General features: G+C 36.9%; 1 protein-coding gene across 3 annotated transcripts; it reads left to right on the top strand.

The window, feature by feature from the left end:
* Positions 1-324: 324 nt before the first annotated feature.
* LOC149225509 (uncharacterized) lies at positions 325-6410 on the top strand. Of its 3 annotated transcripts, none has more exons than XR_016247680.1 (5): positions 325-1838; positions 3863-5249; positions 5387-5447; positions 5581-5669; positions 5781-5917. XR_016247680.1 is itself a non-coding variant. In XM_089377111.1 (5 exons), exons 2-5 carry the CDS (start codon positions 1141-1143, stop codon positions 5918-5920), a joined length of 2286 nt encoding a protein of 761 aa, XP_089233237.1. In that variant the 5' UTR covers positions 325-1004; positions 1110-1140; the 3' UTR covers positions 5921-6410. The 3 variants fall into 3 exon arrangements, 2 of the variants coding, with proteins under 2 accessions (XP_089233237.1, XP_089233236.1); XM_089377111.1 differs by lacking the exon at positions 5581-5669 and having other exon boundaries at positions 325-1004; positions 1110-1838; positions 5781-6410; XM_089377110.1 differs by lacking the exon at positions 5581-5669 and having other exon boundaries at positions 5781-6410.
* The last annotated feature ends 18938 nt before the right edge of the window (positions 6411-25348 follow it).

Below are 25348 nucleotides of genomic sequence, written 5' to 3'. Positions count from 1 at the left end.
TGTGATAATTACATAAAATTATTTATCAAAGCGTTTCAAACTAACAAATATGATTCTTTTCCAACCCACAAATGTTTTTCTTTTATTTTTAAAAATAATATAATATTATTTTAAAATTACAAATTTTTCTTTATTTAAAATATTTTTAAATATATAAATAAATTTAATAATTTGAAAATTTGTTAAATTTATAAATTACATAGTTCGGATTTATTATCCTAATAAATTATTCTCACATTAAATAAAGTTAATAATTTATGCAAATCTCAGATTAATATAATAATGCCATTTTCCCATGTGTTTTGTTCGAATCTAATACTCATCCGTTTCTCCCATTGGGAGAAAATAGGTGCCTGCAAGGAGCCTATCTGCAGCGCCACATGGTAAACAATATCTGAAGTCCGGCACAAACATCAACTTTCCTTTCATAATTTGCCTTCGGCTTTAGCCAGCCTTCACGTGTAGCTGACAGAGCTTGTAAGGAAGGAGAGGAGTCTTAATCTGAAATGAAATCTGTTATGTCCAGGAAATCTAGAAGAGCGGGTGAAGGAGGTGTAACAAAATATAGGAGGATATTAGCGTGGAACTAATCTCAACTTAGATGCGCAAAGGTTGGCAACCACTGTAGCAGGATTGGCCTTGCTTCTTCTAGACCATAAGCAGCGCTTACGGGCCTGTCGCTGGCATCAATGGAGTGTCCGTGTCCTGACACTCTACCCCAAGGCATTGTTACTGTCAAGGTTTATTTTTTGGTTCCCGTGTCACCATCCATCCCCACAATGCTTGATCTGCCATAAGATAAACTATATTCCGAAGGGCATTCATTAAACCTCACCCTACATGGTACTGTCATCAGGGCCATGTTTTTCACATGGCTGCACATGATTGAATTCATTCCTCTGTATATATGACATATATCTTCATACCAAGGTGCACCTATTCAGGACTCTTGCAGAAAAGACGAGTATCCTCGATGCCCACTGCCAGCAATCTTGAACTACTTTGTAAGCCTTTATATATAAATTTTCAGATTTTTTTTCTTGAAGTACCAATTTGAGTTGCAGAACAAGTTTCAATACAAATTATATACATTACCCACTCTCATGCAGTTGCTGATTGTATTAGTCTGTAAAAATTCATATGACCCAAATGGAAGATGATGCTAGAATACCTCACAGAAGGCCCGCATCAAAGCCATATGGTAACTACTCTGCACCAATACGACCTAAACCCAATCCCCACAACATGAGGAAGTTTACTAAGGGCCCTGAAAATATTGCTGTGGGAAAACAGAGGTCTAAGCCCATGAGAAGAGACCCATATGACCCCATGACATACAGTGATGTCTTTGGGGGCCCTCCTAGGTGCATTTATTCTAGATACCAAGCAGATGAGCCATGTATTCCAATTTCATATGATGAAGTATTCAGAGCATTTGAAAGGGAATTGAATCTATCCGCAGGCTCTAGTTTGCCGGTATTTGAGCTTCCCCTGTATGAAAACTCTTCTTTGCCGGTGCTTGAGCTCCCTGTCTTTGGAGGATCAGAGTTACCTGTTTATGAGGTTCCTTCTTGTGGGGAGGATTTGGGTAGCACGGTCACGATGCCCAGAGCCTCGGGTGATGATTTCTATGGTGATATTTTTAGAGGTGTTGATGCAATTTCTAGTAGTTTTTGTGAAGAATCAGCAACCAAAAGTTCAATTTCAAGGCCTTCAAGATCCAGATCAAAGTCACCAGCATCTTCGCAGCCAATTTCTGAGAAGCGGAGCCCACATCGGCCTCTATTGTCTTGGATGACAGAGGACCAGTCTTTGTCTGCATTCACCTCAAAGCTCAGGTTCCTGCTCTCCTATTAGATGTTTGTGTTTTGCTGTAAAAATGACTATACTATTTAATTTTGAAGCATGCTTCTAAATTTCTATAAACGATGCGATAATGTACAAAGCATATTACGAAGACAAATGTGTCGGGGTTAGGTTGCCAAAACTAGCAAAATCAAGGATACATCGAAAGCCCCTTCTGAATTAAATCCTCAATTATATGCATCTTATGAAATCAGCCTACTGCTATTAAACAGTTCTATGGACCCCTTCCAAAGTTTAAGGCCCACAGCAAACTGGAACAATAAATAACCATTAATTATATTTCACATTATATTAACCATTGATTTGTCCTGGATTATCTGTTCCCTTATGAGTGTAGTCCTGTCATCCGAATGTTGGAGCCCTAAATCACGTTTTTGGCTAATAAATCGATGGGACTTCTCAGTTGACCCACACAAAAATTGTTTTAGAAAGAAAACATAAGTGTCTTAAACTACATTATCAAAAGAATTTGGGCCAAATTTCTTTCCTTTTAGGTTTCATCAATAGATTTTTTATGTTCATTGTTTAAGCCTTTTGGCTTATTCGTATTATGATAGTGTACTCATAGACCTTGATCAGAGATGCTTTATGCACTCTTTGCTACTGTTTATCAGGATGTACTCAGCAATTCTAAGGACAGTTTTTAAGTATTTTTGGATGTTAATATAATTTCTCTTTCAAACAAGTACTTTGATATACAAGCCCCGAGGGTTATCTCAATTAGAACCTTCGCTATTGAGAAGTCATGGCTTCAATTCTTTCAATTCTCTCGACACTCTAGGGGTCAGGCTCCGTGGTTGAGCTAGCAGGAAGTAATCCCTTCGGGTGGATCTGCCTGGTACAAATATTCTATAGACGTAGTAGTCACTGATCTCCTGGGTCTGTCAACCACATAGAAAAAAAACACTTTGATATACAATCAAGGGAGGAATTTGTTTTGTCAATTGGGGTTATTTCGGGTGGTTTGGCATAATGGTTGTTATCTCCGTCACCCAGGTTCAATTCCTTGCAAGTCACATGACGATGAGAAATATTGATATAATGACTATGTGCCTATGAATATTATTGTATTGACCCTCACTCTCACCCTTGTGCTGAGAGAGAGGATGATTTCCCTTATAGAAAAAGGGAAGAATTTGTTTTATAAAAAAATTAGGCATTGTTGTGTTTTATCTCAATGAATCAAGTAAAATTCTATACTAATAAAACAGGGTACACTTGCCATTGATTATATTAGACATAGTTATCATTTGTCTTTTTGAGAATTCTGACTTGCAGTATATTTTTAATATGTGGTTTTCATCTGAAATTCCCAGTTCATGTTCAACTTCAAATCAATAAATCAATAGTTGTTAGGTGTGTGCAATTAGGCATTGTTGTGTTTTATCTCAATGAATCAAGTAAAATTCTATACTAATAAAACAGGGTACACTTGCCATTGATTATATTAGACATAGTTATCATTTGTCTTTTTGAGAATTCTGACTTGCAGTATATTTTTAATATGTGGTTTTCATCTGAAATTCCCAGTTCATGTTCAACTTCAAATCAATAAATCAATAGTTGTTAGGTGTGTGCTGCTTATACCTAATAGGATTATTTTTAGGATTTCAAGGTCACTGTAGAAAAGAAAACAACAAAGGCAACGACCTATCCAGTTTGACAGATTGGTGATCATATATGTTTGCAATCAAAATGTGCATCAACACAGTTATTCACGCTGAAAAAAATCTCAGAGATGGTTTATTATATAAGTAACCCTTCCTATTTTTACTGAGATTAGGTTCATAAGCAGCTCTGAGAACCCATCCAATGTGATTATCAATGTTCAGACAATCTTGTTTGGACAAAAGTTGCAACATTCCCATATTTAGTTTTAGTCTATATCTGGTGATAATCTTCCATCTGTATATGCATGAAGCATAGATCATATAACTTTATCTGCCGTGGAAACATGCAATTGAAAATGTTTTGAATAGTTATTATGATTGTACAGGCCAATTGCTCTTTCTCCAAAGCAGGACAGGTCTCTCAGCTTTGGCCTCCCTTATAGACGAGGAGTGGGCTATCCATCTCGAGATTCAAATACTGTTTCTGTTATTTCAAGCTCTTGCTCCTCCCCTTCCAAAACTAACTTTACAGAGCCACCTGGTGTAGCTTATTCTCATTTCAACAAGCCTCGGGCATTCAGCAATGGACCAGACAGGCCAAAAATGGATGATGTTTTTGGTGGCTTCCCTCAGCAAAGGCATTTCACCTTCTTGCAATCTTCCCAGCAAAAGGAACAGCCTGTCAATGAAGTTAAGATTGGAACAACACTCACAAACCTGGATACATCGGATATGTATGAGAAAAAATATCCAGTTCTTCTAAACACCAAAAGGAAAAGCTCGAGCAATTGTGGGTATGTTGTTGGAGAGCATTGTAATGTCTTGGCACCTAGGGAGCAGATGCACCTTATGACTCAACATCTGCCCTCTCCCACTCCTTCACAGTCCCCCTCTGCACCGCAGAAAATGAAACCTTGGAAAGATTGGATGCCAGAACTTAACAATTCTTATGTCAATCAGAAAAGAGGCTTGTATTCTAGCTCTTTTCAGGAGTCTTCATATGTTTCTCCAACCATAGAAGGTAGTGATGGGACCGAAGAAAAATCTCCAAGGTCAAGATTGGAAACTCTGGACGAAAACTTACTAGATGACGGAGAAGGCTCTGATGTTCATGAATCATATGTAATTGAAATTGTCTCTGAAATAAAAAAGAATCTTACTTTCCATGATGAAAATGCTAATTATGCGGATGATAATCTGATGCCAGATGCTTCAGACATAGCAATGAAAGAGGCCATAGCCTGGGCAAAAGAGAAGTTTCAGTCTGGAAGGTGGGAAGAAGGGCAGGAAGAAGTGGCTGAATGTAGTCAAGGACCTAAGGGCAAAGATGCTCAACCGCTGATGCATAAAAGTCCTGAAGTCGATGAGAATACAGAAAGTATAATACAAGATGGCAATGATGCTATTAGAAATAGAGAGGGAAGAATGCAAAAGCCATCTACTAAAGGTGTACCTCAAGGGACTTTTGAAAGTTCTGAAGATCCTGGAAGAGGATTGATAAATCAGTTCAAACATATATCACCTTCACATCAACGGCTATCAATTTGTATGAAAGAGACAGAGGAACATACACAGGAAATAAAATCTAATCCATTTAAAGGTCAATGTACCCCAATCAATGCACACCAAAAACTGACAACAGAAGCACCAAATGATGTGACAGCTATTTATAACCAGCAGGCTATGCACCATGATGACATGGACCCCTTATTTCATACACCAGAGTTACAAGGTGCTTCTACAATTGACACAACCTTTGATATAGTAAATATGGTACGTCTTTGGTGGGGGTTGTGAACCAGGTTGATACTCGCTTGTGTTAATTTCTTTAGGCCTCTTTCTGCCTGCAGTTTGATCATCACGAAATATTGACTATTTGTTTTCAATGCTTTGTTTTCCATACTTGTCAGATTGGCTTATGTAATTTATGGGAAGAACGGACTTGCTATGAACTAAGTGTACCTTCCTCTGGTTAGTATTTCTCAACTGGTATTGTTAATTTCTTAGAAAGTAATGGTTGTATAAAATTGCTTATGATAATTTTAGTGCCAGACACCTACATTACTTTCTTTCCAAAATGCTCTTAATTTCTAGAAATACCTAGGCATTTGAAACTCTCATTGAAAGTGTACTTGGGTAAGAGAGTCGATGGAGCAGCAGTTAATCTACTATACTGGAAGTGAATCCGTAAAAGTTAATATCCTTGATTTGGGTCAGAGGTTTTTCTGATTCAATGAAGCATAGTTGTTATCAGTCATTATGGATGTATTCATTTTCACTCAGAGGAGGTTGGTTCTTTTGCAGATGTGCAAAGCACAACACTGAAAGAAATTCCTGAAAGGAGAACACAATCAGAACTAGGACATCAATGGGAACACAAGCATGCAGTGTGTGATGAGATCAGATTATTCATGCACAATGGGAACCAGAGAGTGTTTTCTTGAAGCAGATGTTATAATTGCTGTGAATACTACTTGTGTATGACATATACATGTTGAAAGTCAAAGGTTTGAGTTTTGAGACCAAATAATTTTTGCAATCTCCAGAGTGCAGACTCCAGAGAATGAAATAGCTAAGCCTGCAATTGCATTAGCTGTTGTGCTAATCTAAGTTAATATGTAAGGATTTTGAGATATAATATATTTTGCAGCTTCACAGAAAGGTAAAGTGAATCCATTGGACAGTATACCAGTTTCTCTGTTATATTTTTATGACTTCATGGTGCTGATGAGGATTGAAGCAAATCTCTGTTTTGAAAAGGTCATAGTTTTCTGGTTTGAACTATGTAAAAGCTTTATGCAGCTCAAACCAGAAAAATTATTACAATATGTCCAACTGTAAAAACCCGCACGTTACTATGTAAAAGGGCTTAATCTTAAGCCGATGCTTAAATAGCAGATTATCATTTTCTAATATAAATGCATGTTTTCTCTAGGTTTGGCATGTAAACATTGTGTGGTCATACATATAGATTTGTCTTGATAATAGCTGAAAATGTTCCATATGCTCCCCAGGCACTATGCGTTCCAATGCTATCCATCTTCTTGGTTCTACTTTTCCTATACTCGTAATTTTTTCTTAATAATATAAGAACATATTGTTGGTTCTTCTGTGTTCAGTTTTGAGCATAAAAGACTTTAATAAGCTGATTTGGATAAAGAGAGCTCCAGGTTAGCTACCTTGTTGACTTTGGATCTAGCTATGGATTCGGTGGCACCCTTCCATGACAGTTATTGAAGTGTGTGCGGCAATTTGCACAGTCAGACATCTCCTAATCTGGGAGGACATAATCATTGGTACTGCAGTCTTGGCAAGTTTTAATGTCTTTGCAAATAGCGGAAGGTCCTGTGTGCATACTGCATAGTCTTTAAAATAGTCACCAAAATTGGCTTGGGTTGTGACTCGTTTTGGCTGGACAGTCGAACTTGAGTCAGCAAAGAGTCTTTAAAATAGTCACCAAAATTGGCTTGGGTTGTGACTCGTTTTGGCTGGACAGTCGAACTTGACTCAGCAAAGACTTGGCACCATGAAAAAAAACAAAAATATAAATTTTCAAGAAAAACAAACTATTTTTTTAGATGGTACATGAGAGATTACACTGATTGTAATGCAAAAACAACATAACCAAGACAAGCATATCAAATATGATCATGATCAACCATCATATCCGTTATCATCATTCATCCATCAAGATTCAAAATCAACATGAATTATGGCTTAAGATTCATGAATGTCAAATGTCAAAGCTCAAAGAGTCAATTCTGAAATCATCTGACAAAATCTGAAGTACTGCATAAATAATAAATAGAACAGTCCCTAGCCTCTAGGAATGAGTACCAACAAAAGTCTCTCATGTGCCTGCCCTGCCTTTCTGCATCAACAGTGGCAGCTTTCTCCAAACGTATAAATTCTTCCGCTGTAAACATTGGCTCTTTGTCCTCTTGGACTTGTTGAGTAGTGCAATCAGATGTGGCATCAGTTTCATGTCAATGGCACTAATATCAGTGCCACCTGATATCATATATGTGAAACAAATCGTGCAATATTTTAGAATACAATCTATTGATTCTAAAACACTTTGAAATAAAGAAGTTAACAGATTAACTGATTTCTTACTTCGTAACTTTCAACTGCTTGATTTGGAGTTAGAGATTATATTCTAAACGCTAGATTATGAAGCTATTTTTGGGCCCATCGATTGCATCTCTAGACTGCATATGATCAACGAGACTCCAATTTCTCTCGGAATTAAATGCAACACAAGTCTGGCTCAATGTTTGAATAGTAAATGATTGTAGCTCTGGAGTTTCCTAACCAAAATACCCCCACCATATTCCTAGCATAGTACATGCATATTAGCATTACATATTAGAATTTAGAATTCAATATTGAAACTAAACATGTATCAAAAATTGAAATCGATTCAAGATGTAGTACTTGGTAGCCGAACGATCCATCTGCCCACCTGAACATTTAAAATTGGCCAATCACTTTCCTATATAAGGCATCAGTTCATGTCAAAAATGTTGCCCAAAACAAGTATATAGGCTTTTCTTCCTTTTTTGTAAATTTCTCGGTAGATTTCTATTAATATCAACAGAAGATAAGTTTACATTGCAAACGCTTTCTCAATACGTGCCAAAAAAGCATTCTACTGAGTAAACATGCTTTGAACTATCCAAAAATCCAAAGTATGTAGTATGATAAAACTGGCTTTGATGCCTATCCAGTCTTGCTAGTTTAAAAACAAGTTGGAAAAGTAAAATATCTACCACAATACATATAGTTATAAAAAAACCAAAAGTCATTGCATCCCAGCACTACACAACCCAAATTGTACCCATTGTAGACCAACACTCAGATTTCTTGGTGGACTTTTTAGTCCAAGATTATGACTAGCGATGTGGTAGTAGAGTTGGCCTGAGGCAAGGCTTGAGCTGGAGCATTGATGACCGCAGGCCCTTCCTAGTGTTCGTTTGACTCTGTGTCTGAGTTAGAGACCACATAGCGTTCTATGCGAAACAACTAGACAACTATATCATCCAAGTTGTATCTAATGTCTCTCAAAATTCTCTTTATATCCTCTTGACATACAAAGAGCTTGTAGTTGTCTACTTGCTTGTCTCTAATAACCATGCTGAGAAGAGTTTCCAATTGACGATGGAGATTGATGGTGTTAGCACTTTGTTATTCCTCCAGGCTGAGGAGAGGAACCCTAAGGTAACCACAAACCACTTAAAAACTGGAATCTAACCCTTCCAGTTTTAGAGAAGGCTCTCTCTATATGATTCTTCAATCACTTAGGTCTTAGGCTAGGTATTAAGATTAGAGAGGAATAATTTTAACAGTTTGATGGCAAGGAAGAGGAAAAATCCATTGGGCATGGAGTCATGTGGAGCTAATGATTTTCAGTGATATGATGGGGAAATTTGGGAAACCTTAAACAGGGGCAAAATAGGCAATCCTTATGGTATCTTTGTCAAATTTCGTTGTAGAGGGGTGAATAGAGGAATAGTGGAATTAACAACATCTAAAGCATTTAGCTGAGCATGAATTCTAGATATCTCAATAGAAGAAAAACACTAAATTGTTCAATAAGCCATAACAGAGCACTTAAAAAGTGAATTCTAGAACAAATTCTGCTTAATTAAACATGATGACATAACATTTCAAGCATGATTGTAACAAGAGAAAAACTTGCATACACAGGAGAAACCATCACCATCAGAAATTGACAGGTGAATCCCTGAGAAAACAGAGCGCAACCTTCATCATTCACTGAAAACTTTTTTTTTTTTAAATGGAAAAGTACAATGCACAATGTTTTCTTTCTCTAACTCTCACCAACCAACCTTTTGCACACTAAAACTCATGAAATATATACAATTAGATCATCCTTGGACTTAGGGGTCAAGCTCAACCATTTCCCCAAAGTTAGAGTCAGTTACATTAGATTAGACACTATCTGCTAGGAAATAGGGACCAAATTTTTGGAAAATATGGGTCAAATATTAGACCATATCTATCTAATCATGATAGTTGTTACAAAACCAAAGGAGGTTTTTGTATATGATATTGTGATTGGGAGAAACATCTCTCAGATTTCAAAAATTCTTCTTCAGCTATTCATATCCAAAGATCATGACTAAAATGTTGTGTGTGGAGCATGATTGTTCAGAGGTCTTTGTTTAAGCCGGATGTATACCCCAGGAAGTTTTGTACACCCCTCCACGCGGGGGGGTGTCCCCCCCACGGGGATCCGGGGGGGCCCATCCCCCCCGGCTAGGGGGTCCGGGGGCCAGCGGTCCCCAAGCCAAAAATAAATGTAAAATTGCCTTGTAAAAGTATAGTAATTTCTAGTCAATCTGGGCCATTCATTAGGCGGATGATCTGACGGTAGAACTTATGTTTGTTTAGGGTTTTTTGCCCTAGAAGGAAACCCCTCTCTTTGTATGAGGGTATTGTATTTGAGGCTGTGTGATAGATGTGTGTTCTGTGTGAGCGAGAAACAGAGAGGTGAAACTGTGAGAGAAAACAGAGGATATTACAGCGGATTTGCTGTAGGTTGTGTCTCTTCATTTTGCTGGATAATAGAAAGGAAGGACTGGCTGTTCGGGTGGACGTAGCCCAAACTGGGTGAACCACGTATATCTGTGTCTCTCTTGTTTTGTGCGTTTTCTGTGTTTATATTTCTGCAATATTTTATGTGTTCCATTGCTCCGTAATATATAATTTACTAACATAAAACAGGGAATGACGAAATATGAAAAATAGATTGTAATCATTCATTCGAATATTCCAATATATGATATTTGTTACAAAACTGAAGGAGGTTTTTGTTATTCAGCTCATGTTTGACAAAAACCTCTTTTTATTTTTCAAAATTCATTTCCATTTGGTCAGAAACTGATTTTTAAGTTAACTGCTAAAACAGTGAAAAACGAAGCAAATCCCCTACAACAAAAGCGCAACAAGCTTCCTTTTCATATTATATGATCAATGCTTGAATGTTTAATTTGCAAGACACTTAAGGGCACTTTTCATAACCATGAGAATCAATTTCATGAAGTTTGGATTCAAATTTCAAGGGCAAACTGTTCACTGTGTGGAAGCGCAACACATTCACTGTGCTACTTCAAAAGCGCAACGAATTCATGAATTGCATGCTTCTGGTCACCTCCTAGGCTTTTGAATGTATCACACATGTGAAAGACAACTTGTAAAACATGAGATACCTATTGGATAACATTTGTTCATACTGTAAACTCCCAACCTTGAAAATCACCACCTACAGTAGAAGCGCAACGAACTTTATTCGTGTGAATTTGACCAGGTGTTGAAGTCTTAGACCGGGTAAGATGATTGATGAATGGTGTTGACAACCTCAAATACCTCCTTTGAACCTCCATGCACAAAAGGGAATGCCAAAACTCTGACCTTTTATCAAATCTTAATACCTTTGACAGTAGTGCAACGCAAGGAAGAAATACAACAAAATGGAGAAGTGCAACAACAACTTGTAGTGATAATGATATGGTGACTCGACCTTGCCACTGACTTGACAAGGCACCATTGAACTTGAATCAATGATGAAAACTCAAATCTGTTATGATCTTCACTCATGACCTGATTGACACATTTTCCTAAACTTACTAAATTTAGACCTTAGGAAATCAATGACTATTTCCATCATTACTTGAAACATTTTTTACATAACCCTAACTTAGACTCAAACTAATCACATGATCTCACACTTCTCTCAAAATATTAATAAGTTGGTCTCTAAGAGATCATAGCAAAACATTACAAATTGACAACAATAATGAAAAAGCTAAGCTGGACTTTGATTACTATAATATAGGACACTGACAGATGGAATGAAGGAAGTGGATCCTTCGCTTAAGAAAATTCCTCGGGTCTGGTACCCACTTGAGGCCACTACCTCCTAACTCAGAATCTAAGAAATAAACACGATCCCCGAATTCTTTAGCCTTGAGCTGAAGAATTTCCTTTTGAACCTCTAGGGGCATTGCTTCAAAGAAATTTGCTACTGAATCCCAACCAAATAGTCTCTAACAACGCGTTGAAGGAAACCCCGCAGCACCACCTCTGTGACTGGGAGTGCATAGCCATGGAGCCATGAATGTAATAACCCTGCAATACAAAGAGCTAACACTTGTGGTGGAATGACCAACTTCAATGGACCGAAACATGTGATGGTACAATGAGGTAACAAGAGGGTTCAAGAGATATAAGGTTACACCAATGACTTTGAAGATTACACTGCAGAGACTCCCATTGACCCAATTAAAACCATATGGAGAAGGTACGAGGGTACCAAACTCCGCACACCAAAACAAGACACATAAAGGAAATCCTAGTAGGGTTTGAGTTGTCGGGGGTTGTCGAGGGGAGGACTGCAACAAGTTCAAACGATGGACCAGACTTGGAATTATGAAGAAAAAGAATAAAGAACATTGACCCTTGTGAGAAGTAAACACTGGAGCTTGGCAATAGAGAAAATGCAAGTGGTTATCAACAAACAATTTAAAACCCACTGTCGATGAAACTATAACAAGACCATACATTAGCAATGTTACTAGAGTCCCAAGACTGACTTGTAAGAGACGGGGTTGGCCTCTGCAAGACAATAACCAAACGTTGCTTTGACACTATGATAGAGATAGCTGAAGGGGGTTACCCTACTACCCAATGATAACCCAACAACTATGAAGCTAGCACAAGACCATTCTTTAAGCATATAGGTGAAGACCAGGTAACAAATACCTCCGCAAGAACATTCCTTGGCAATATAAGTGAAGACCAGGAAATAAATACATCTGGATTTGTGTGCAACATGAGAATGTTGTTGATATACATAGAGATGTGTCGGGACCCAAAACCTCTGCCACCCTGAAACCAAAACCATGCAAATATAAGGCACCCAAGACGTAAGTGTATGAGTGTGTAGAATAAGGATAGTTGCCAGTACACTTTCCATTGTGAGACAGGTGTAGAGAATGAACCCATAGGCCTGCCTTCTAAGATTGTTAACCATAGTTTGCTCATAAAGGAGCTTATCTTTGCTGTCAGAGGTGAGTTCAGATGCATCTAATTTGCCATGAGAGGGGCAACCCATCTCCAAACTAGCAGAATGGAATGTATATCCAAGAATTTTACCACGTGCGAATTAACACTCCCACCTGCTCGCATTTAAGTCACTTTGACTTACACATTTACAAACTGTGTTGTGATGTGAAATCTTGCCACTTATTGTCATGTGCCTCCAAGTGTAAGGTGTAGCGCTACCACCAAGGGCCACCACCTTGGTGACCACACAATTTTTTCGCATGCCCATTATGACGAGGCCGCCATGAATATACCACTGGCGAGTCGTACAACTAGAGAAGATCATTCTTCATTCAAATTCGAAACATCTCGTGACTAAAATGAAGTGGTTGTAAAAACAATCCCATTGGGGAGTATAGAGGTTTCTCTTCACCATTGAATTTGCTTCAAAGCTTTGCTTATATAGTAATATTGGGTTTAGAAAGTATCAAGAAGTACGTATAGGCCTATGAAGTTTATTATGATATCGCATGGTGGCATATAGTTGTCCTTATTACCTCAATAGGTGGCACTAATGGACTCATTGTACTTTTAGACGCCTAATCTTTAGGGATTGGATGAAACTGTAAATATTTTGTAACTGTAAATAGAATAAGAAGAGATGTCAGACCTTAGAAGTTGAAGCCAAAGGTCACGGCATCATTGTCTATATGAGTGCTTGGTTAATGAAAATTTATTCAAGTTTTGGGAGTTACCTCACCTCACCTGGTTTGACGTGGTATCAAAGCTAAGTTTAGGCATTTTGGTCCACTCTTTGTAACTCCTTCTCTACCTGTCACTCTAGTCTCTATCAGTTTCTTGCCATCCTGCCTTATCCAATTTGACATCCACTCAACCATTTCTATGTGTCTCTAAGATACATGACATGCCTTCACAGAGTTGTGCATGCCCATTCTCAACCTCGGTTGTAACAACACTTTGCAAGCTCGGCTCTACCATTATGGCACATGCACAATCCTAAGAACTGTCACTTCTAATGTGTTACCTTCATTCTCCATGCAAACTAGTTGTATTCAGTGGTACTAGAATTTTGTTACATTAAATTCATCAATTTGGGTTGGTAAACTTATTAAGTGTATAACAAAGTAATGCAAGGATTAATTTCTAATGTGCTTATCTATGATAACGTTAACAATAGTAAAATAATGCCAGGACAAGTTTTGCGTGTTTCTTATTGAGTTTTCAAGGGAAATAGAGACAAGCATTAATTTTTGAAATACTGATAATTACTTCAAATGATATAGATCTTCTTTTAACAATTCTAGTTTATCATTAAGCAATTACACTTCATAAATTCAACCATAAAACCATAAGGGTGGTAGACATCACAATGCACAAATAGAACAAAAGATTTACCCTGGGAAAACCCAACAACATTTTTCTTAGAGATTTTTTTTAGTTCAACAAGAGATATCTAATGCAACTAGTCAACTATGAGGTTAAACAAACCAACAATGGTTATGATCAAACTTGGTCAACAACCCTCAAGCCAAGCCTCCCAATTTTCCCAGCAACTCACCTTGATCTAATCTGCCCTAGGCCAAATTATGGCCTTCAAAATATGCCTAGAAACTCGGGCTACCCATAATTTTGACCTGCGCATAATTTTGGCCTGTCCAGAACATGTTGCCCATAAAACTATCCATAAACACACGTGCGAGCTAGGAGAGAGAAATTCGGGTCACAGAGAGAGAGAGAGAGAGATAAAGATTATCTCTATCCTTCTTTTTGTCCTTACTGTTCTTCTTTTTGTCCTCATTGTCCTTCTTTTTATCCTTCTTTTCCTTCGATTGGATGCCCAGAAATTGTCTTTCTTGTGTGAGGTCGAATCATGACTTTTTGGAGGAGGTCAAATGCCTTTATATAGTGATATGCCTCTCCAGAATGGGTGTGTCTTTTCAATGGGGCTGACTTGACTGTTTTGGAGCCAAAAAATCAAAATTCAAGTTTCAAAATTTTCTCTTTTAAATCTGACATGAAGAATATGTCTTAAAATAATTCTTTTAGGGGCTAAATAATCAAAATGACATGAAGAACATATCTTACAAATTATTTATTCATTACAAGAGCTAAAATATTAATTATGAAGACTGATCATAGCTACAAAAATTCAGCATTCCCTCTTAGCTAGGGAGGTATTCATAATGACTAGAAAAATGTTCTTTTAGTTGAACAAATTTCTCTAAGAAAATGCTATAACAAATCATCACCATAATCAAATCACAATTATGGCACATGGTAATCCAATTGAATCAACCATTTACCACAATTTGGGTCAACAATTTAGACCTATGGTATATCCTCACCATAATTTGGTTCAGTGCTTCAAACACATGGTAAATCAACTACATCAACTAATCATCATCATTTGGGTCAGTTCTTGAGACCTATAATATATCCTTACCATAATTTGGGTCAGTACTTCAGACACATGGGATATCATTTAGCATCAACTAGTCACCATGATTCAGGTCAGTACGTAACACATGGCATCCCGACTAGTTTTGGTTCACCATAATTTGGGTCAATGACACATGGTGAATCACCAAAGGCCAAACTCTAATTGCACAATCCAAGGCCTGATGCTAAATGAACCTCATTTGGGTCAACATACTAGACACAAGAAGAATAATTGTCCTCTATCATACCATTATACCTAATTCAGGTCAATATACTTGACACAAGGAGAATGTCAGTCCACGATGCTATTTCATCAACACTCCCTCTCAATGAGAGAGGCATTCTCAACATGTCCAATCTTGTTCCTGAAGTATACAAACTTTGGTTTGGACAGAGGCTTTGTAAGAATATCAATAATTTTCTCATCAGTGGAGACATATTGGAGCTTCACTGCTCCCTTCTGCACCATGTCACGAATGAAATGGTACTTGATCTTGATGTGCTTCAACATGTTATGGAAAAATGGATTCTCTGTCAACTTCACATAACTTTGATTATCACAAAATATCATGATCAACTCTAGCACATGATCAAATAGTCCTGCGAATAACTTTCGAAGCCACACTATTTCACAACTCTCTAAGTTTGATGCAATATGTTTTGCCTCAACGGTACTGAGTGCAACAAATGTTTGCTTCTTTCTCGTCCACGAAATCATAGCGGAGCCCAAACACTGAAATAACCTCTGGAGGTATTCTTTATGTCTTCAACACTCCTTTCACAATCTGCATTTGTATAACCCTGTAGCTACATATCACCATTTGAGACATATCTCAAACCATATGGCAACTGTACCATGCAAATATCTCAATATATGCTTTGTTGCAATCCAATGATCATGTCTCAATTCCACCTGGAACTGGCTCAAGGTGTTCACTGCAAAGCAAATGTCTGGCCTAGCATTAACCAAATACATTAGCAATCTAATCAACTTTTGTTACATGGATGGATCTGTCAAATCTAACTCAAAGTCTCAACTTTCTTAGATTTGTCGCCATGGGAGTTGCCATTGATTTACGTTCCATCATTCCAAACTTTTGTAGAATCTTGATAATATATTTTCCTTGACTAATAAGATTTCCCTAGGCTTCTGCCATACTTCTAGTCCCAAATAGTAGTGCATCCAAATACTTCATATCAAATTCAGAGGCCAATTCCCTCTTACTTTGAATAATGAGATGCTCCAAACCTATCAAAAATAAGTTGTCAAAATATAATAATAGAATTACAGCTTCATTCTTCTCGACCTTGAAATAAAGGTTTGGATCAACATCACTTTTGGGGAAACCAAGTCTTGTTAGATAACTGCCAATTCATGTATACCAGGCTTTCGGTGCTTGCTTAAGTCCATACAAGGATTTTTTGAATCTACAAACATGAGACTCTCTTCCATGGACCTCAAAACCTTGAGGTTGTTCAATGTATACTTCTTCCTCAATCACACCATTAAGAAAAGAAATCTTTACATCTATTTTATGTAAATTTCAACCCATATAAGAGGAAATAGTAATAATAGATTTGATTGTAGTGTACCTGGTAACAGGATCAAAAGTCTCATCGTAATCCTCTTCCTCTTTTTGGGAGAATCATCTAGCTACAAATATCGCCTTGTATTTGTCGATACTACTATCCATTGCATGCTTGATCTTGAATACCCATTTGGAGGTCACCACTGATTCCCTTCAGGTCTAGGCCAATCTCTCATACATCATTCTTGATTGATTCATATTATTCTAACATAGCATCCTTCCATACTTATTGGCTGGCTTCTTCTTCAAAGGTGGAAGGTTCATAATCAATAATGTTTGTCATCAAAATTGAATATCCAAAATACCTCTTAGGTCTCTTTCTTTCCTCGAAGGCGCCACATGGTATTGCATGTCCTTCTGCTTCATGCAAGGTAGATTTAAGCCAAACTAGCATCTTCTTCATTTCAGGAACAATAATCAGCTGCACTGGTTCAGTTAGAAGAATAAATTCCAGTTGTATTTCAAGGAATTTTTACATGGTATTAGAGGAAGTTTGAAGACAAATCATAAGTTCAGAAGAAAAGGAGAAATTGCGAAGCTTCAGAGGGAGTTTGTGGGCAGTATTTCTCTGATCTAACAGAGGCCAACCAGTAATGCAAATTGCAGAGGCAAGGGTTTGATTTTCAGGTGTAGTGAACATAAAAATTTGAATCAGCCTCAGAAGAAGAGATTTGCAGGTTGTTGATTTACCGGGAAGCAATTCTGGTAAGCAGATCAGTAAGTTCATTAAGAAAATTTGGGCGCAATGATTTTGCAACAAATTTTGTAGTAGCAAATCAACGCTGGGTGGAAGAGAAAAACACACTGAAGAGGAATTTCCAAATTTTCTCAAAGGGTTACAAGATCCAATTTCCAAGAGGAGATTCAAAAATTCCAGTTGCATTAGGTCGTAGTAGTTTTTCCAGTCATCCAGTGCGAGCTTCAAGAGCAGTAGATCGTGTGCCAAATTACGGAGAAGTAATTTCAAGAAGGTTGAGCAAGTTTCCTAGTTGAGGTAGTAGGAAGAGTGAATATTGGAGAAGGGACATCCGGAGGCATTTAGTATCAATCTACACATTTACAGAGGGAGTGCAAATAGCATAGAGAGGTTGAGTAGGAAAGGGAGGAGATTCCTGTTTATTTCCCAATTTTGAGTTTTCATAGAAATGGCCACAACAAGTCTTAGAGATCAAGATAGGCTTGATGGAGCCTCTAACTATTGTGTCTGGAAAGCCATAATGACTTTCCATCTAGATGAGTATGGTCTGAAGAAATATGAAGAGAATGTTGTAGCCATACCTACATATCAACAATAGCTTGAGAACTACAATAAGGAGATGGCCAAGGCGACGAGGATGATCCTCAATGGAGTTCGAGATCATATAGTTCTGCATATATCTAACAAGAATATTTCCAAAGAGATGTGGGATGTTGTTGCAAAGCTTTTCCAAGACCCTTCCAAGAACCAGAAGATGTTTTTGAAGGATAAACTGAGGACTACCAGATCCAAAAGGGTGAGGGAGTAAATGAGATGAGCTTGTAGCAGTTGGAGAGACACATCTCGGTAGTGAGCTAGAGCTTACATGTCTCAATGGTTTCACCAAGAAGTGGGCAACATTCGTTTAGGGTATCACTAGATGATATCAACTACCTAGATGGGATCGATTGTGGAGTGACTTTACTTAGGAAGAGATGAGGCTTGCCCTTGTCAAAGGTAATACTAGTAGAAGCAATTACAAAGGACCGAATTTGTGAAAGAAGAGGAGAATGTATCCCTTGCATCTAATGGGAAAGTGAATAAAGGTCCCAACCAAGGACAAGGCTCAAAGGGAGGAGAAAAGAAGAAGAAATATTTGTCGAATATCAAATACTCCAGTTGTGGCGAGTTTGGTCACTACAGTACCTAGTTTCCAAAGAAGAAGAAGGAAAAGAAGGGGGAAAAATAGGCAACAAATTCGATGGAGATCAACGAGTTGAATTCCAAGTTGCAGAAGTTTGAATTGGTAGTAGCTATACCTCCAGATAGACGAAGAGCATGATACGTCAAAGTTATAGGATGGTCAAGATACATATGAGGAGCAACAACCTAATCCAGTTGATACATACTCTTCATGAGGATTAGTACCCTTTCTATAGGGGCCCACAACATTTCAATAACATTTGGATTGTATTATTCAGAAGGTGCAGCAGATTCCAAGAGACAGTTGTAGAGCTAGTAACAATCAGTTAGTAAGGGGCCTAGTGATAGTTGGGCATAGACAATTACTCAGTAGACAGAGAAGAGCTAGTTGTAGTCAAAGACTCAATGAACAGTTGCAGAGCCAGTTGTTGGGATTTGGTTCTCAATTTCAGTGGTTGCAGCAACACCTACAACATGAAATCAGTTGCAGCGCAACAACAACATGAGATCAGTGGCAGCGCAACGCAAAGTTGGCAGCATTGCATGGAGGCACAATGTTGATGTCAGCAACAATGCAGATGTGGGATGGTTCAGCTACAGAGTTAGCAGATGAATCAAAGTATGCACAGTAGCTCGGTGGATAGTGAAAGTTTGTTACAGATGTCAAACATTAGCAACGTGAGGGAAGATGTTATGGGAGAAGACATAACACCTTCCTCACTAAGAAGGAATGTTATGTTTTGTAGCATCAAACATTTGTTCTAATCTCAATTTGTGTCAAATAGGCTAAGAACACGAGACCTTCAATACCCATAAAAGGTTTCATGAGATAATCTTGTGAGACACCTTAATTAAATTAACTAACCATCATTTAAATTTTTTCCTAACTTAGGAAAACTAGTTAATTAATAGTAATTAATTAAGGAAAGTTGAGAATGCTATAGAAACTCACATGGATTGAGTTTGATATGATCTTAGTCAGTGATGACGATTTAATCATGGTCATTGGTGCTCCAATGAGATATTATAAGAGCAAGTCTATGGGGATTAACAAGACACACTTGAGCATAGTTGTGAGACACAGGGAGAGCGAGTTCTTTGGCAGATAAAGCTATCAAATTGCAAATATCAAGTAAGGAATAAGATTTCAAGCCAGAAGGAAGAGAAACAATGACTGAGGGGATAACAAAGGATTTTTCTAGTGGTGATTCCCAGCAACAGAATAATAGTAGAGAAGGTTGCATAGCTAATGCGAGTGCAGAAACTCAGATCAACATTTTGGGGGCCAAGCGAAACATATCTAGAGGCAGGAAGGGGCAGTACAACTCATCTAGAGTCAATAGCAAGTTTTATAATTTTCTCTAGCCAAGTCGTGTGCATTTCTGGTCCAGTAGTGTGAATTCCTCGGAAGTGTAAGTGGCAGGAGAGAGGTCGAGTTGGATGTAGAGGTAGATATTTTATATCCAAGTTATTTTTCCAATAGATTTGCCAGAGGATTTCCAGTGAGGCATCCAAATTATTGTACTCAAATTTTACTGTTGCATATAACAAAAACAAACCCTCATCTGCTGCATCGATTTTCCGAGTTGGGTATTTCCAGGGATTTTTGTCCGAAAATATTGGTGTCATTTTTATTGTGTGTGTGCATCTGTTTTCTCAGTTCCTGTTTATTTTCAGCAACGTAATTTTTATTGTGAATAATTGCAGTGTGATTTATTTGTTATTTTTCATAACAAATAAACTACATAATTAATTAGTTAGAAGAATAAATTCCAATTGCTACATTTCAAGGAATTTCAACACATGTATCATTGTCTTGACGAGTTCTTCGATGGTTCTATTCTTTCTTTCAACAACTCCATTTTTTTTTTTTTTTGTTGGATTATACGAACTATCAACTCCCTCTTAATCCCAACTTCTTTTCAAAAGGAAATGAGCTCCTTGGAGGTATATTCTCCTCAATTGTCAAATCTCAAGATCTTGATCTTCTTTCCCTTTAGTTTTTCGAGTTCAACCTTGAATTTTTGAAACTTGCCAAAGACTTCATCCTTCATCTTCATGAAGAAAATCCAAGTCTTGTGAGATAAATCATCAATGAATTTTACATAGTACAAAGAGCCTCCAATATATTTCACTGGCATTGGACGACATATGTTAGAATGGACTAGGTCCAAAATTTCCATAGATCTACTTTCGCTGCTTGGAAAAGGCTTCTTGACATTATTTCCAAGTGCACAACCTTTACATACTTCTTCATGCTCCACTTGCAATTTTGGAACACCTAAAAACTATTTTAAAGAAAGTAAAGATATCTAGTGAAGGTGAGTGCATCTTCTATGCCAAAGCTCACATGGATTAATATCATTATGTACAAATGCTTGAGCAGGTTGTTTCAAGAGTTTATATAACCTTCCTTCACGAATTCCAATTACTCTAGCAGAACCTATGCTAGTGCCCTTTGGCCATAGAAGAAATTTTCCATCAAAAAATGGTACTCTATCTCCCTTATCTTCCAAACATGAAATGGAAACCAAATTCTTTTTCAAACATGGTACATATAGTATGTTGCTTAAATGAATGTTTTCACTTGATTCCAACTTGAATAGAAGTCTTCTCAATGCCTTTAACTGCATAATTGTCGTTGTCTCTAGGTTCTAACTTTTGAGATATTCTTCTTTCCATTAAGCTTGTGAGGTTGTCACGATCTCCCATCATGATCCTTTAGGCACCACTGTCTACTAGCCATAAATATTTGTTATCTAAAATAGAACCTGTAAGAGAAGAAAAGTAAAAGAAGTCTTAGTCACCTGAATCTTCATTCTTGTGTATCTTTAAAAGTTCATCGTTGTTTGTTGTGGTGGCATGCTACTTTCCCTTTTCTCTTTCTATCCTCTGATTTTTAAAGACAATCTTGTCTATAGTGACCAAATTTATGGCAATGATAGCATTGGACATTAGACATATCTCTCTTTCCTTGAGGAGCATATATTCTTTCTTCAGGTCTTCTTCCTTCATTTCTTCTTCCTCCATTTCTTCTTTGGAAACCAATCTTCTTTCTTCTTCTACCCTTCTTCAAACGTGTTGCATATGCTTGAGAGTCACATTCTTTAGATCTTTTAATATTCCCTCTTGACATATGCCTTCATTCTTCTTGCTTACATGTAGTCCATAGTTCATCAAACTTTGGAGCTTTTTTTCTAGCACATATTCTTATTGCAAATGAGTCCCATAATTCAGGTAAACCATTAAGTGTTGTAGTCACTAATTCCTTTTCAAGAATGATTTCATCTATTTCTTGAAGTCGATCTCTCAATTGAGAAATCTTCATGAAACATGAGGCGATAGTATCATTTCTTGTCATTCTAACATCATGAAGCTCATTCTTCAAACTCATTTCTTGACCAATATTGTTGGTAGTGTATAATCCAATTGGGGCATCATACATTTTCTCTGAAGAGTAAAGATTTTAAATATATGGAATCATATGATCTCTGATGGAATCTACAATGATACTTTAGTTGTAATATCATATTTCTTAAATTTAATTTTTCTTCATCCTTTTCAGATTCAACGACCTTTCCTTTCACAATACCTAAAAGATCATTCTTTGCAAGGAGGACATCGATCCTTGTTTTCCAAGCCCTAATGTTTGTAGCCTCTTCCAATTTGTTTTCTTCCTTCATATAGGAACCCATAGTCATAGACAAGAAAATAGATCTTAAATGAGTTCTTCTTCAATGCTCTTCCCTTTACGAAAGCTTCCCAAGAGCGATCTCAATGTCCCATTCTTCACCAAAGCTTTGATACCATGTTGAGTTTTCCAATGCAATAGAGACAAGCACTAATTTATGAAATAATGATAATTTATTCAAATGATATAGATATTATTTTAACAATTCTAGTTTATCATTAAGCAATTACACTCCAAAAATTCAACCATAAACCATAAGGATAGTAGAGACCACAAGATTTACTATGGGAAAACCCACTTGGGAAAGAAACCCAATAACCTTTTTCTTATAGAAATTCTTTAGTTCAACAAGAGATACATCTACTGAAGCTAGTAAAAAATGAGGTCAAACATACCAACAATGCTTATGGTCAAACCTGGTCAACAACCCTCAAGTCAAGCCTCCCAATTTTCTCAGCAACTTACCATAATCTGATCTGCCCTAGGCCAAATTTCACCCTCTAGAATATGCCCAGAAACTTGACCTGCCTAGAATTTCGGTGTGTCCACGTGCGAGCTAGGAGACGAAGATGCGAGTTAGAGAGAGAGAGAGAGGTTATCTTCATCCTTCTTTTCTTTCTTGTCCTTCACTTGGATGCCTAGAAATTGTCTTTCTTGTGTGAGGTCGAATGGTGACTTTGTGGAGGAGGTTGAATGCCTTTAATAGTGATTTTCCTATTTAGAATAGGTGTGTCTCTTCACTAGGCCAAATCGACTTGAGGGAGGGGTGACTTGAATATTTTGGAGCCAAAAATTCAAAATTTTCTCTTTTAAATTTGACATGAAGAACATGTATTACAAATTCTTTATTCATTACAAGGGCTAAATATAAATTATGAAGACCGACCATAGCTACAAAATTTCAACATTGCTTAGGGTTCTTGTCTGAACAAGTAACACAAAGCTCAATCCCTATGATCCAACTTTTAATCTATGAAAATATAAATAGTAAATGAGCAGTAAAAGAATGTTGGGGAAAGTTTCGACATGTTTCTCAGGGTTCTTGTCTAAACAAGTAACACAAGGCTCAATCCTTGTGATCCAAATTTTAATCTATGCAAATATAAATAGTAAAAGACTAGTTAAAAAATGTTAGGACAAGTTTCGATGTGTCTCTCAGGGTATTTCCTAAACAAGTAACACAAGGCTTAATCCATGTGATCCAACAAAGCTACTTTAGCTTTTATGAAATTGACCATATAAATGAAATAGATGCCACAAGATACTCAGGTTTCTTGCACAAGCAAATAAAACACAAATATATGTATTCATATTCAATTAAATGATCAATTTAAAACTAAAGGTTAAAAAACTACTTTTATTAAGAAAAAAGCTATTTTTTAAACACCCACAATCATAATGATTCTAAACTACAACCTAGTCTATTCCATGGAAATAGAATGAGATATAAATAAACTACATTGATTAAGAAAAAATCTATCTAAACACCAAAAATCATAAGGATCCTCAACTAAAACCTAGTATATTCCACGGAAACCGAATGAGATATAAAATTACCATCTGAAGAAGAAATGGCAACTTGCATCGGTTCTAGTTGGTTTGTGCACTGCTTAATTATAACTCAAAGCGAATGAGAAAATACGAATAGAAATAGAACGAGTACATCACAAGTACCAAGTAAACAGAGTATATGACTATATTAAACTTGAGACTTGTTTCCAATATATCAATAATGTATTTTCCAACAAGAGCACATGTATCAAAATAACACAGTATTAAAAGTTTGTTGTTGAGCTTTAGGAATACATAATAGTTTTTAAATTTCATGGAAATAAAAGAGAGATTTTGATCATTCGAGAGATTCATGATGAGAACATGAATCTCTCCTCCTATCTCGTCTTCATGGGATTGTAATCCACTGCACAATATCATTATATTGAGACTTTGCCATTTCCTATGTTGTAAATCTATTTCTCACGTAGGTTGTTGACGAGACCATTGATCGAGCTCTACTGGGGACATGGATATCCTTTTGACTATGGATATAGGTGCAAAAACCTTCTCTTCGGCTTTTGAGATAAGCATCAATTCCTGATTTTGTTAGATCAAGCCTGGAGATACAATAACCTATGATCTGGCTACAAAAAGAAGGAATAAATACAAAATATGTGAGTTTTTGTAGTCATAACATCTTTAACTATTTTTATAAAGAATCACACACAACTATTATTAAGATGGACATAATTACCTTCAAATTCTTCAGTTATAGCCATTGTAACTCAAGCATGGTGTTTGTATATAAATGATATCATTTGTTTATGAAATAATAGCTATGATGGGCTTATAAGAGGAAAGGTAAGTGAAACTAGGGATAATAGAGTGACAAAAATAGATTATTGTTGACCCTCAACATTCTCCCACATTGAGGATTTCACATGTCCTCGTGCACCAACAAAATTGAAAATTTTTATTATTGCTTCCTTATCACTATATAGTTTTAGTAGCTTGGATGAGAATATCCAAGTTACTACCCTGAGCTCTCTCCTTCCTCATAGCAACTGACCACCTTGGTTTCCTCAAGACTATTGTTGCATTCAAATTTTTAAGTTTGGAATGCATCTTCTCATTGATTTTCTTGAGGTTTAAATTCTTTTTTACTAGTGTTGCATCATTTTCAACATTTTTTTATTTTGGGTCTTCAAGACTTCATTTTCACCCTTGATGTGTTTTTTCTAAAATTTCCAACTCTTTGATTTCTTGTTTTCAATTTTCAACTGAATCCATTTCTTTAAATTCATCATTTGGTGGATTGTCTATATGAGATGGTATTGAATTGTGTAGAGGAGACGTCGGAAAACTAAAAATCGGGGAATAGCCAAAGGATTGTTGCACCTACTCTTGTTTATTTGCGCTTTCAAGAAAATTAATATACTCATATACCTTTTGTTGAGCGATGTCGACTTCTAGACTAATCTCTCTTTTCTATGGAATATCTTGAACATATCAATTCTTGGACTAATATCTATTTGTTGTGAACATGTTGTAGATGTCTTTGAAGAATAAACCCTTGGTTTCTTGTTTGTTTTCTTTGATGGCATTTTTCCCTTCATCAAAGTTTTCAATGTTGATTACTAGACAATCAACATTTCCTTTCTTCATTATTTCCTTAGCCATAATTCGAGTA

Source organism: Pinus tabuliformis, chromosome J (assembly GCF_031772625.1).
Source record: "Pinus tabuliformis cultivar Carrire ecotype Pingquan chromosome J, CPIR1, whole genome shotgun sequence".
Classification (NCBI taxonomy): domain Eukaryota; kingdom Viridiplantae; phylum Streptophyta; class Pinopsida; order Pinales; family Pinaceae; genus Pinus; species Pinus tabuliformis.
The sequence above is the reverse complement of the archived record's forward strand: the minus strand, read 5'-3'. Positions and strand labels throughout refer to the sequence as shown.

Excerpts from the sequence above, each read along its gene's own strand:
- LOC149225509 (XM_089377111.1), top strand. The coding sequence starts at position 1,141 with ATGACCCAAATGGAAGATGATGCTAGAATACCTCACAGAAGGCCCGCA. Across the intron at positions 5,250-5,386 it reads CCTTTGATATAGTAAATATG|ATTGGCTTATGTAATTTATG; the intron begins GTACGTCTTTGG and ends CATACTTGTCAG. Across the intron at positions 5,448-5,780 it reads ACTAAGTGTACCTTCCTCTG|ATGTGCAAAGCACAACACTG; the intron begins GTTAGTATTTCT and ends GTTCTTTTGCAG.